At 46.1% G+C, this 12544-nt stretch overlaps 2 protein-coding genes and 1 pseudogene across 3 annotated transcripts; 2 read left to right on the forward strand and 1 right to left on the reverse strand.

Annotated features, from left to right (window-relative positions):
• Nucleotides 1–393: 393 nt before the first annotated feature.
• Nucleotides 394–3983, forward strand: LOC100828849 (annotated as a pseudogene).
• A 1069-nt stretch (nucleotides 3984–5052) lies between these two features.
• LOC100823854 lies at nucleotides 5053–8818 on the forward strand. 2 transcript variants are annotated; one of them, XM_010229132.3, is made up of 10 exons: nucleotides 5053–5586; nucleotides 5690–5803; nucleotides 5903–6082; nucleotides 6186–6676; nucleotides 6952–7051; nucleotides 7219–7278; nucleotides 7393–7485; nucleotides 7596–7715; nucleotides 7831–8191; nucleotides 8299–8818. In XM_010229132.3, the coding sequence occupies exons 1-9, from the start codon at nucleotides 5506–5508 to the stop codon at nucleotides 8149–8151; spliced, it is 1560 nt and encodes a 519-aa protein (XP_010227434.1). In that variant the 5' UTR covers nucleotides 5053–5505; the 3' UTR covers nucleotides 8152–8191; nucleotides 8299–8818. The 2 variants fall into 2 exon arrangements, with proteins under 2 accessions (XP_010227434.1, XP_014756159.1); XM_014900673.2 differs by having other exon boundaries at nucleotides 5054–5586; nucleotides 8302–8818.
• A 2493-nt stretch (nucleotides 8819–11311) lies between these two features.
• Nucleotides 11312–12460, reverse strand: LOC100824163. Its single transcript, XM_003563477.3, has 4 exons — nucleotides 12228–12460; nucleotides 12022–12139; nucleotides 11889–11933; nucleotides 11312–11773 (listed from the first exon to the last, which is right to left on the reverse strand). The coding sequence occupies exons 1-4, from the start codon at nucleotides 12346–12348 to the stop codon at nucleotides 11716–11718; spliced, it is 342 nt and encodes a 113-aa protein (XP_003563525.1). The 5' UTR covers nucleotides 12349–12460; the 3' UTR covers nucleotides 11312–11715.
• Between the last annotated feature and the right edge of the window lie 84 nt (nucleotides 12461–12544).

A 12544-nucleotide genomic window follows, 5' to 3' on the forward strand; every position in this document is an offset into this window, starting at 1 on the left:
TCCAATAAAATGCTAAAAACACATGTGAAATAGGAAAAACTGTAAAAGTGTGTTATACATGTCCTCCGGTTAACTCCACGTCGCCTCGTAAGGAGAAAGCAACTTCTGCACATATGTTAAGCAGTAAAAACTGTAAAAGTGTGTTATACACTTCCTCCGGTTAACTCTGCGTGACCTCATAAGGAAAAAAGAACTTTTGCTAAGGAAAAGGAAATTGTGTTTCTTCTTTTGGTAATTTCCTACAAAATGCCTCTCTGGCGAGGCCTATAGCCATTGTAGCACACAGGTGGCAAACAGTCAAAGCCCTTTCCAGTCTTTGCACGGTCGAGTCTGGTCCTCACGCGCCCCAAAACCCTCTCCTGTCTCTCGTCCTTGCCACCTCTTCCTTTCCTTCCCTTCCCCTCTCCCGTGACCGCCACGCCGCTGATCAGAAAAGCGAGCGCAGAGACCACGAGGCGCAACACAGCGAGAGGAGGAGGGTGGCCGGCGAAGTTCGGCTTATCGTCGTCAAGCCCTGGCGGCTTCGTCAACGACGCCCGCAGCCACGGGGAGGCAGGGCGAGGCGCGGCGCAGCGGCCGCCTGCTGCGACCTCCTCCTCTGGTTTGCCCCAGGGAGGCGACAAAAATGGTAACAAAACAATCTCTCTCCATGTACTTGAATGGAAGCAGACGGAAGGGAAATAGGGAATTGATTGTGCGCAGTTCAGGGCTATATGCCTGCGTGAGGCACGCCTTTAGGCGAATCAGAGCATGTCCAAGAGAAACCCCCTTTTCTCCATTTAGGTTTTGGTTGGTTAGGGCCTTAGGGGTTGGGTAGCTTAATGTTGGATCGTGTAAGGCCTTTGAGCCGATTAGAGGGAACAATGATGGACCCTGTTGCGGTTACTGTTAACTCGTTGCATTGGTACCCAAACATTTGTTGCCCTGGTAACAGATAATATATAACTTGAACTACAGACCATGTCATTACACTTTGTTTTGACTTCAAATGTACAGTCTTTAGTTGGATGTCAGTCTTCTGTGTTTGCACACGGTAAATTTATGATCCTAGTAGTAAATCATGTGCTATCATGCTGAAGAGGAATCAGATTAAATCTAACATTTTGTGAAATGGGAATAACACATTCTTAACGATTACTCTCTTTTTTTGCATTACAGAAGTCTATTTGTTTTTCTTCAGGTTTGTTCCACACGAGATGCTCAGGCGAAGAATTGTGAAAAGGAAAGATATGGAAAAAGAATTGATGAGAAAGGCTCGAGAGTGAGCTGCAATTACTGTGGAAAGGTGGTTTCGGGATACAATCGTCTGGAGCATCATTTAGCAGGCATCAGGGGGAATGTTTGTCCGTGCAACCTAGTACCTGAAAGTGTCAGGGCAAGCTTAAGGAGTTCACTTGCGAGTCGCAAGAAAGATTGGATGCACAGAAAATTGGACAAACTGAAACATGCTGAGGTTCCTCTGACAGGAAACCAACCCCTTCCATCTGCTGAAGCCCAGCAACCACATCTGCAGCCACCTAAGTCCAATAACCACTGCTTTATTCAGAACACGCCGAATCCAATGCAGCCCATGGAAGCCACACAAGTAGAGATGAAGCAAATGATAAACACGCAAGTGAATGCAAATGATAACTTCGATTCTGTGGCAGCAAAGTCAATAGGCAAGTTCATCTTTGATGCTGGACTTGAGCCTGGTGTTTTCCACCTGACATCTTTCAAGGAGATGGTTGACACTCTCGCCTGTAGGGTTGGGATTACGTATGAATCTATTCTGCAGGAGCAACTAAGAGAAACTGAGCAACGTGCAAAGGAACTCAAGCAACAATGGGAAAAAAGTGGCTGCAGTGTAATTTTGGATAGTTGGAAGGGCCAATGTGGCAGAAGCTTCATTCGTGTCTTGGTTCATTGCAGCAAAGGTATGATATTCCTCAGATCCATGGATGCATCTGATATCATTGAGGATGTGGATGAGCTAGCTTTATTGCTTTCTCGTGTGGTTGATCATGTTGGTGCCCACAACATTGTTCAGATTGTTACAAATGATGTCTCGCCTTATATACAGGCTGCATAGCAGGCAGTGCTAAAGAAATATGACCATTCATTCTTCTTTGCTGTATGTGCTGACACTTGCATCAACCTTCTGCTTAAGAAGATAGCAGCACTCAATCATGTCAAGGATGTCCTAATGAAGGCAAGAGAAATTACAAGGTTTATATATGGCCATAAACTCCCAATGGATCTGAAAGATAGATATATTCAGGAGGAAATTCTGAGCAGTTCACATTTGGAATTTGTTGCAGTGTTCATCACATTAGAGAGGTTAGTTTCTAAGAGAGGAAATCTAGTGGAGATGTTTACCTCGTCTGAATGGGATCTGTTTGGTTGGGCTTCTAAAAGCTTGTTCAAACATATCTGTGGCATCGTAAAGAAAGATGATGCATTTTGGTGTGCTGCTGCTGACGCTTTGAAGGTTACAAATCCACTTGTCAATGTGTTGTATAAACTGGAATCTGACTGTTGTCCAATGGGTATCTTGTATGACGCCATGGATAGTGCAAAAGAAAACATAAAGCACAGTCTTGGAGATAATCATGGTGATTATTGGCATTTGGTTGACAAGATATGGGATAATTACTTGCATATCCCACTCCATGCAGACAGATTCAGTCATGACACTGAGACTAGCAGTGGCATCACGATCTGTGTAATCCAACTGGCCAGTGTCCATTACAATTCCAGAAAAGTGGCTGCACAATTGGAAATTTATCAAAGAAAGTTTGGTTCTTTTGATTCAGAATCAGAAATTCAGCAAATAATGGAAATCCCACAAGGTAAAGTACAGCCTAACTTCTAAGATGTCCCCTCATTAACAAGTCACTCTTGCCATATTGTGCCATATGTATGATTCTCAAAAGTCTTTTAGGAGCAGCAAGCTAGAATAGTGGCACAAGCTCCTCCACTAATCTCATATGTGTGTTTGGGCACCAACATATTTAGGATGTGAACATTGGCACAAATGTATCATTTCATAATAGTTCCACCTGCGTAAAATGACCAACTTATTTGTATTAGTCTAATTTGTCAGCACACTAATCTAGTTTTAAATACAATTTCAATACGAAAAGCAAAAAAAAATATAAACAAATTGTTTGGGGAGGCTTAGCTTCTTAGGTGTCCCCTTTGGTGTTCATTGTTGCAAACTGGACTATATATATGGCTTGTGTACTTGAACCTTCTTTGCTTTTCTTTTGACTTTAACTCTCAAATTCGAACTATCCCCGCTGAGATCACTATCACTTTCTTCATATTAAAATTATGGAAATTATGTTCTGAACATACTTTTCTTGAAATCACAGTTCAATGGTGGTCGGGGCACGGGACTCACACGCGAGATCTGCAAACCTTTGCTACCCGGGTCCTGAGACAAACATGCTTCGGCTCTTCCAGGTACAACATCGACTGGAGGTTATCCGAGCAGGTGCCAAGTTCATATGAAGAAGAACAGATGTTCCGTAAACTGGAGTCTGTCCACTACAATCTCCGTCTCGCCAATACCTCGCCATGCCTGCGTGGTGTCTCCAGGGCTCAGCATGGCAGGCTGAATATCCATCTGCGTGATTGGATGGCAGCACCGAGAGAGGACTAGTGATCGCCATTGACGACACCCAGTCTGGAGCAATGCCTTCTCCTCCTTTTTGGTTTGGTATGTCTGTGCTGCTGAGCAATGCTGGATTGGCTTGGCGATCATGGGCAGACGTCCAGTCCAGCTGTGGTAATCGGTTGAACTAATGTCCACTAGTGGTGGTTCTTAGTAGTACTGTCGTAATCTTCTGAATGACCAAGTAATCATTTTGTGACAGAAGCAGTAGTATAATCTACTGTGGATCATTTTCTTTAGAGACACCATCAATTGCTGTACTTTTAAGTGGGCCTGGGCCACCATGTTGTAATCCTGTGGGCTGTGAAAGTGACATTTGCTGCTAGACTCTGTGTGTATTAGTTCTACTGTTCTTTGGTAAGCGTCCGGGAGCTAAAAAAAACTTGTGAACCACGGACACCTGTCAGGCTGATCACAGTGGATAGTGGGAGTAACTTAGGTAGTAACATAAGATGTCAACTAGGCATTTTGATGACATGTCATGATATTAAATGAAAAAAAAGAGGAAAATGATAACTAGATATGTTATCATAACATCACACAAAACAAAACAAGATGAGTTTACAACCTAATAAATTACCACATATATGTTATTGTCAACTATGCATGTTACTACTCTGCGTTACTTCCCTGACGAGCCTCAGGGAATGGCGTGTGGTGCTTTTGAAGTGAACTTTACCGTTCAGCAGGTTTTTGTTGACTCGTGGGGACGGCGAGAGTTCATTGACCATTCATTGTTGGTGCTACTTTTCGGGCAACACAGGTTTCCTTTACTGCCGGAGGGTCAGTCAGCCAGACCACACTGTCACCTCGTTCCGGTTGGTCGCGGCGCATTGAATCTCCGTGGAGGAGTGAATGAATGAACCGGGGCTCGTCCAGGCCATTGATTGACGCCGCTTCCCAGACCGCCTCTGTGCAGCAGCGGTTGCATTTGCATTTGTATTCATTGCCATTGCTCGGGCTTCTTCGGCATGGGTTTCTTGTGGCGTTCATTCGGTTTCATTCAAGTCCAACACAAAGTGAAGTGTGCCGCTTTGGCCGTGTTGTGAGTGTTGTTTTCGTATTTTGTCAATTGATAGCTGCAGCTGCAGCGGGATTAGGGGACTTGTTTTACATCTTGTTTTCTGTTGGGTGGGGAGGAGAGAGGACAAAGGGTTGCTTCCAAGTTCGAACTCAAAACGGCGTGGTGGATCGGGGAATCCGGGGATCGGCCATGGGGCTCCGCACCCGTCGCACGTCGGGCAGAGCGCGCGCGGGACGACACGAAAGCTGGGGGCGAGGCGAGGCGACCACCGCTCCACTAGCGAGACGGGGCCAACGATAAATAAACAACTCCCCGTAATAAAAAGGGAGAAAGCGTTGCAGGAACGGACCAAGCGCGCCGGACAAAGCAGCCGCGTCCGCCTTGGGCTCGGCGGCGTGCAACTGCAGCCCCGGCCTCGAATCGGAATCCCAGCCCAGGTGGCGGCCAGCTCTCGTAATTGTCGCGCTCGCTTCCATCTCGAGTCGCGAGTTGGCCACCCAACCACCCCCCAGCTTAGTGCGTCGTGTGCTTCCCTCGCCGCAGACACGAGGCAAGCAGCAATTCAAATTTTGAAGTTTCCTGAAGTCCTGAGTTAGTGCTCTGCGCCCTGCTGCCGTCGCAGTCGCGGTCTTCCTTCCTGCCCCCAACCAAAACACGCCGACCCAGCCAAACACTCTCTCCCCCGCGCACGCTTGGGCTTAACTTCTCCAGTTCTCTCCCTCGTCACGAAGTCGTTCCAACGCAACTCTACGAGTTTGCTGTCGTGCTCCGCTGCTCTGCTTCGACGGACGGAGGAGCTAGTAATAAGCTGCCACGAAGTGCCATGCCGTTGCCGCGGGGAAAGGGGAGGCCGGTTCCGGTGGCGCCGAGGAAGGGCTGCAGGTCGCAGGAGCTCGAGCAGGAGGTGAGTGACTCGACTCCCTTCCCTTGATTGATTTGATTAAGGGAATTCCTCATTGGCGGCGTCTCTAGGGACTGAATCAACGGAATGTGCCTCTCTGCTGCAGGTGAAGAGGCTGCAGGAGGTGCTGCGGGAGGAGACGGCGCTGCACGGCATCCTCGAGAACGCGCTCGACCACGCCGCCGTCACCCTCGCCGACATGTCCTACCTCCCCACCAACGTACGCACACGCTCTCACCTCTCCATCCAATCCTTGGCCGGGCCGGCGGCGCGCGTGGTGCTCACTGTTTGTGCCTACCACCGACTCTACTCTCTGCAGGCCCAGGAGCTGCTCTCCAACATCTCCGCAATGGAGACCGCCGTCTCCAAGCTGGAGGAGGACATGGTCTCCCTGCACTTTCAGCTCATCCAGGAGCGGAACGAGCGGCGGCTCGTCGAGTACCGCCTCAAGCAGCGGCCCCTCTGCTCCCACCACGGCTCCGCCAAGTCCCAATCAGACGTACGCCTCTTCACCCACTGCATTTCTGTTCCAGATTATTCATGTGAACAACCATGAAGAACGAGGAAGCTCCTTCCTAACTGTAAATCCATGGCGCTACCAGGACGCGGCGAGCGAGAAATCCAGCAAAGGGGTGAAGGTCCACCCTTGCGCTTCCCCTCACGACTCGGCCCCGAAATTGCAGAGACAGTTTTCGGTGAAAAGCTTCGGCAACGCAAACCCGAACCGCCTGTCGGAGGACATCGTCCGCTGCATGAAGAACATCTTCATTTCGCTCTCAGATTCGTGCAGGGAGGCCTCGAGGAACAACCCCTCCATGGGAAACCAGCAGTCCATCCCGTCTCCTAGCGGGATCTCTGCCTTCTGGTCTCTGTCCGAGCCGTCTTCCATTTCTTCCTGGGTGCAGAGCCCCCAGGTCGACCTGAACCAGAACAACAATCTGCTGGCTTCGGAGACCGTTTTCGATCCGTATAAAGCCCGGGAGAAGCTTAGTTGGTCCGAGATTGGAAGCTATGGCGCAGCCGCTGAAGTTTCATGGATGTCAGCCGGGAAAAAACAACTCGAGTATGCTGCAGAATCACTCCGGAAATTCAGGTACCGTGTCCAACAATGTTTTGTTATTATAGAGCCACTGTCTGCTAGCCAGTTACACTAATTGATGTGCACGTCTAAAAAAAATTGGTGTGTCGTAATTCATACCAGAGAGCAATTCACCTTGTCTACCTGAAGGAGAACTTACATTTAAAATATCAATTTTCTCCTTGTCTGCCTCAAGGTGAAAATTGGAAAAAAATTCTCGGCCTCAATGATGTTTTAGTCTTGATTTTGGATACACCTACAAGTACTGATGGCTACTTATTAGAGTGCAGGTTGCTAATTGAGCAGTTGGCAGAAGTAAACCCTGTTCATCTCAATGAAGATTCGAGGTTGGCGTTTTGGATCAATTTATACAACGCCTTGTTAATGCACGTACGGTGATTTGTCAAACTCGTTTTATTTGTTTAGCCTGTCTGGTTAGCACAATATACACTTAGGTTTGATGTGAAAGAAGATCTTATTTTTCTTTTAGAAAAATTGTGAAAGAAGATCTCATTTTTCATGCTGAAAATTAATGGCGGTGCTTGGTCTATTTACAGGCGTACCTTGCTTATGGTGTTCCACGAAGTGATATGAAACTGTTTTCGCTAATGCAAAAGGTTCGCTCGAAAACTTGATTCTTTTTCATCAAAACCGTACTTGTCTGATTAATTTATTTATTTTCATACTTTGTGATACTTCATGTCTAACATTGTTATGCTATTTTATTCTAGGCTGCGTATACAATTGGAGGGAATTCATTCAGTGCAGCATTCATCGAATATATTATTTTGAAGATGAAACCACCAAATCACAGACCGCAGATGGTATGTGAATGTGAACTGCCGTGCATCTTGCTGGCGAATCTGCCTGCAGTTTGACTACCCTTTGTTCATGAATGCAAACTGATGGTAGATTCTTATGTGTTTTGTTCAAGGCTCTGCTTCTTGCCCTTCAGAAGATAAAGGCACCTGAGGAGCAGAAAAAGTTCTGCATTGCAGCACCTGAGCCACTTCTGACGTTTGCTCTCAGCTGTGGAATGTATTCTTCACCCGCGGTAAACTTAGATCACTTATTTTTTGGATCTTGATACCAAATGTAGTGCTATTATTTTTGACACAAAGTAGCATGCGTCGCGCGTTTCTGTACTTAACCGAGTAATGATTCTGCAGGTGAAGATATACACAGCTACCAATGTAAGGGAAGAGCTTCAGGATGCACAACGTGATTTCATTAGAGCATCTGTAGGAGTGAGTCGAAAGGGGAAGCTTCTGATCCCTAAAATGCTGCACTGTTTTGCGCGAGGTTTTGTTGATGACAACAGCTTCCCTATCTGGATATCACATTTTCTGCCTCAGCAGCAGGCTACCTTTGTTGAGCATTGTGTGTCCCAGAGGCGGCAAAGCTTCCTGGGCACCCGGACTTTTGGCATCATTCCATTTGATTCCCGATTTCGATACCTTTTCCTGCCTGATATGGGATCATCAAATTGAGTGTGCTGTCATATCGTCACTCATCCTGATAGCAGAAGTGGTAAACTATACTAATCTTCAATCTGTATAATTTTCATTCTTGATGCTTACACAACAGCTAGATGGCTTTTTGAAAAATGTCTTCCATTGACAAGCTGTGTGTTCTAGCAGCCTGATAGGAGGAAACAATCGTCGGGACGGAATGTCCAATGCAAGCAAGCCTAAACTGCTAGCTAGGAGTTGAACCTAGCTATTTCAGTAAGAAATCAAGTCGAAAGGATTACAAGTGTACATGCGCTGTTCAAGAAATGGCAGCAGGTTTGTTTCAACACTGAACCAGTGTGCCACAGCTGGGCTGAAAGGCTGGTATCCTCGGATGTAAATCTTGAGCATCCCTTAATAGGTGTTGGACTCGACTTCTAGTCGAATTCAGTGATAAGTTGTTGTATATGATGTCTACTAGCAAATACTCCATAAATTTGAAGTTCCTGGTTGAAGGCATTCACTCATGTTGTTGCATCATTATCTAAGAAAAAAAACTCATAGCATCGTATGTCTTACTGCTATGGTCCTGACAAAATGTATATCGGGTCTGCCTGCTGTGTTGTCGTGTACATTTTCTCTCTTGAAAGAAGGCAACGAATTCCATGTACATTTTTTCTTTCGAAAGTCATTATCTAAGATAAAAGCTTGTGGTGCTGTATATCTTACTGCTCGTGGTCCTGACAAAATGTATATTGGGTTTTTTTTTCGAAAAGGGGAGAAAAACCCCTGGACTCTGCATCAATAGATGCACACAACCATTTTTATTGCGAAGTTTTAAAAAAACAAGTCATCAAATTAAAATGTATATTGGGTGATCGCCCATAGAGTTCTCACGGGCTTCCTCCTGCACAGAGACAGTGGAGAGAGAACCAACGGGCAGGCTTCCTCCTGCTCAGAGACAGTGGAGAGAGAACCAACGGGCGCAACTGAAAGCAACCCACTCGCTCCCTCCGCCTCCTCGCCTCCCTTTCGGAGTCTCTGGTGACGGAGCCATTCCCTCGCCGACCTCACGTCAGTACCTCCCATTACCCCTTCTTCTGTGAAGCTCCTTCTTCCCGGACCTGTGGACAAGCGGTTTCTTGAATGAAATCGGGAGCGTGGCTCCTTTCTCTAAAAAAAAAAACTCCTTCTTCCCTCGATCGCGTTACTCCTGGACGGATGGACGGCGAGAGGATGAATGCCGATTATTTGGAAGATTTGAGATGATTTCATCTTCCAGGGGATTCAAGCTAATCTTTCTCAGAATGCGGGAAGATCTTCAAGGATGAACTTAATATGGTCTTTCACAGGGCAAAAGGAAAGAAACACTGCAATTTCAGAGGCTGGATTGATGCCTTTTGATCTTTGCTGTACATACACCATTTACAATTTAATATATTGACAGTAGGCATTTTGCCTACTGTTTTTCTTTCCTTAAAAAAATGTATATTGGATCTACCTGTTGTATCATGTACATTTTTTTATCGAAATGAGGCAACGAGGTGTAGGTGTTGTCTCATTATCTAGAAAAATCATGGTGTCATATGTCTAACTACTCATGGTCCTCACAAAATGTATATTGGTAACTGGGTCTGCCTGCAGTGTCATGTACATTTTTTTCTCTCTCTCAAAAAGGCAATGAATGTCATGTACATTTTTGTTTCGAAAGAAGGAATGTGTAATGTACATTTTTCTCTCGAAAGAGGGCAACGAATTTCATGTACATTTTGTTTCAAAAGAAGGCAATGTGTCATGTACATTTTCTCTCTCGAAAGAAGGCAACGAATGTCATGTACATTTTTGTTTCGAAAGAACGCAATGTGTCATGTACATTTTCTCTCTCGAAAGAAGGCAACACATGTCATACACATTTTTGTTTCGAAAGAAGGCAATGTGTTATGTATATTTTCTCTCTTGAAAGAAGGCAAGGAATGTCATGTACATTTTTGTTTCGAAAGAAAGCAATGTGCCATGTACATTTTTGTTTCAAAAGAAGACAATGTGTCATGTACATTTTTTCTCTCTCGAAAGAAAGCAATGAATGTCATGTACATTTATGTTTCGAAAGAAGCCAACATCTCATGTGTATTTTCTCTCTCGAAAGAAGGCAACCGATGTCATATACATTTTTGTTTCGAAAGAAAGCAATGTGTCATGTACATTTTCTCTCCCGAAAGAAGGTAATGAATGTCATGTACATTTTTGTTTTGAAATAAGGCAATGTGGCCTGTCGGATCGGACGATTTCGACATTCTTGGCGTCGTTTTCCCTCTCGGGCATCGTCTTGGAACACGTGATGGCTAAAGGGATCTGGTTGTGCTCATCGTTGCAGGCTTGACATGTTGCAATGCTTCGATCTCAATTCTGAAGATAGTTCGTGGAAGAAGGTGGTGGCTAATTCCGTAGCGCGAGCAAACGGCACACGCTAGGGATTTGCTAGACCGGTTGTCCAGTGCGGCCTCCGGATTTCGATGTTGGCGGTGGTATGCGATCAGGGCATGCGGCCTCGATAGCCATTCCTTCATCAGGCTTGTAGGCATAGATTGGTGGTTTTGGATTGTTTGATCAATGTATTCATGTTGTCAGGCTTGTTCATAAATTAATAAAATATGGCTGTGTGCATTATTTTGATGCAGAGGCCGGAGGTTCGAACCTCCTTTTCAAAAAAAAAGACAATGTGGCCTCTACATTTCTCTTTCAAAGGAAGGCAACGAATGTCATGTACATTTTCCCTCTCGAAAGAAGGAAACGCCTGTCATATACATTTTTGTTTCGAAAGAAGACAATGTGTCATGTACATTTTCTCTCTCAAAAGAAGGCAACAAATGTCATGTACATTTTTGCTTCGAAAGAAGGCAATGTGGCATGTACATTTTGTCGCTCGAAGAAATGCAACGAATGTAATGAACATTTTCTCTCTCGAAAGAAGACAACACCTCTCATAAACATTTTTGTTTCGAAAGAAGGCAACGTGTCATATACATTTTCTCTCTCAAAAGAAGGCAACGACTGTCATGTGCATTTTTTGTTTCGAAAGAAAGCAATGTGTCATGTACATTATCTCTCTCGAAAGAAGGCAACGAATGGCATGTACATTTTTGTTTCGAAAGAACGCAATGTGTCACGTACATTTTCTCTCTCGAAAGAACACAACACATGTCATATACTTTTTTGTTTCGAAAGAAGCCAAACATGTCATGTACATTTTCTCTCTCTCGAGGCAACACATGTTGTATACATTTTTTGTTTCGAAAGAAGCCAACGTGTCATGTACATTTTCTCTCTCGAAGGAAGACAACACATGTTATGTACTCTGTACATTTTTGTTTCGAAATAATGCAATGTCTTGTGTACATTTTCTCTCTCTGTCTCTCTCTCAGACAACGAATGTGACGAAGTACATTTTTGTTTCATGGGACGACTTTTTAGCAACGTTCCATCAGAACCTACTCCGTAGTACGTATGATTTCTATACCGCTTCAAAAGATTTTCAGTCATCAAGTGTCCTTGAACGTACCTGCCGCTTCTTCCGGGCAAATTAAAAACTTGTTGGATAATTTCTCAAGGCCCATCCTCCCCATCCTTGATGAGGTTGCAAATGTCCGAGCACTCTGTCAGGCTAACCAATCGCAGACAAAGTGTACATACAGTTTCCATCAGTCGCCTCCACATCATTGCACGGAAACAGGAAATCGAGAGGACGATGATGCCATGTGTCGAAGCTGATTGCTTACCAGTACAGCCGGCTGCGGAATTGCTCCTTGAACACCACGAGAGGTCTGCAGCACATATATGTTTGTGTTAACTGTAGAGTAAAACACCACGAGTCGAGCTTGAATTAGCAGTAAGAGGCGTTGGGATGATCACCTCCTGACGTTGAGGGGGCCCTCGCCGCCGCGGATGCAGGTGGCGACGCACTTGGACGTGCACTGCAGCGCCTTGGCCGACTTTGGGTGCTTGATCCTCACCTGCGCCTTGTCGTCCCCTGCCGATGCACTCACACGCCACGATCGTCAATGGAGCTGCTCATCTCGCGCGGACGGATGGGATGGAACGGGAACGGGATTGCTTACCGGAGAGCGTGGGCGGGATGTTGGCGAAGGTCTCCGGCTCCGGCGGCGGCGTGGAGAGGATGGCGGCCGCGAGCGCGAACGCCACCACGGCCGGCGCCTGCGCGAGGCCGAACCCCGCCATCCCCCCGCGGCGAAGACGTACGACGGCACCCGGCGGCAGAGACTAGCGGCGTGGCCTTGTCTCTGCTTTTGCTTGTGTGCTGTTCTGTGACCGCGGCCAGCCACTCAGCCTCGCTGGTCTGTATGTGGTGAGGGCGCGTCTCGCCGTGGCTGGAACGGCGTGAAAACTCGGCCCAAGCCCAACAGAAGCCCAATGG

This window comes from Brachypodium distachyon, chromosome 1, assembly GCF_000005505.3.
Source record: "Brachypodium distachyon strain Bd21 chromosome 1, Brachypodium_distachyon_v3.0, whole genome shotgun sequence".
NCBI classification, from domain to species: Eukaryota; Viridiplantae; Streptophyta; class Magnoliopsida; order Poales; family Poaceae; genus Brachypodium; species Brachypodium distachyon.

Excerpts from the sequence above, each read along its gene's own strand:
- LOC100823854 (XM_010229132.3), top strand. The coding sequence starts at position 5,506 with ATGCCGTTGCCGCGGGGAAAGGGGAGGCCGGTTCCGGTGGCGCCGAGG. Across the intron at positions 6,677-6,951 it reads GAATCACTCCGGAAATTCAG|GTTGCTAATTGAGCAGTTGG; the intron begins GTACCGTGTCCA and ends ATTAGAGTGCAG. Across the intron at positions 7,052-7,218 it reads ACAACGCCTTGTTAATGCAC|GCGTACCTTGCTTATGGTGT; the intron begins GTACGGTGATTT and ends GTCTATTTACAG.
- LOC100824163 (XM_003563477.3), bottom strand. The coding sequence starts at position 12,348 with ATGGCGGGGTTCGGCCTCGCGCAGGCGCCGGCCGTGGTGGCGTTCGCG. Across the intron at positions 12,140-12,227 it reads CATCCCGCCCACGCTCTCCG|GGGACGACAAGGCGCAGGTG; the intron begins GTAAGCAATCCC and ends GTGCATCGGCAG. Across the intron at positions 11,774-11,888 it reads TTCCGCAGCCGGCTGTACTG|CCTGACAGAGTGCTCGGACA; the intron begins GTAAGCAATCAG and ends GCGATTGGTTAG.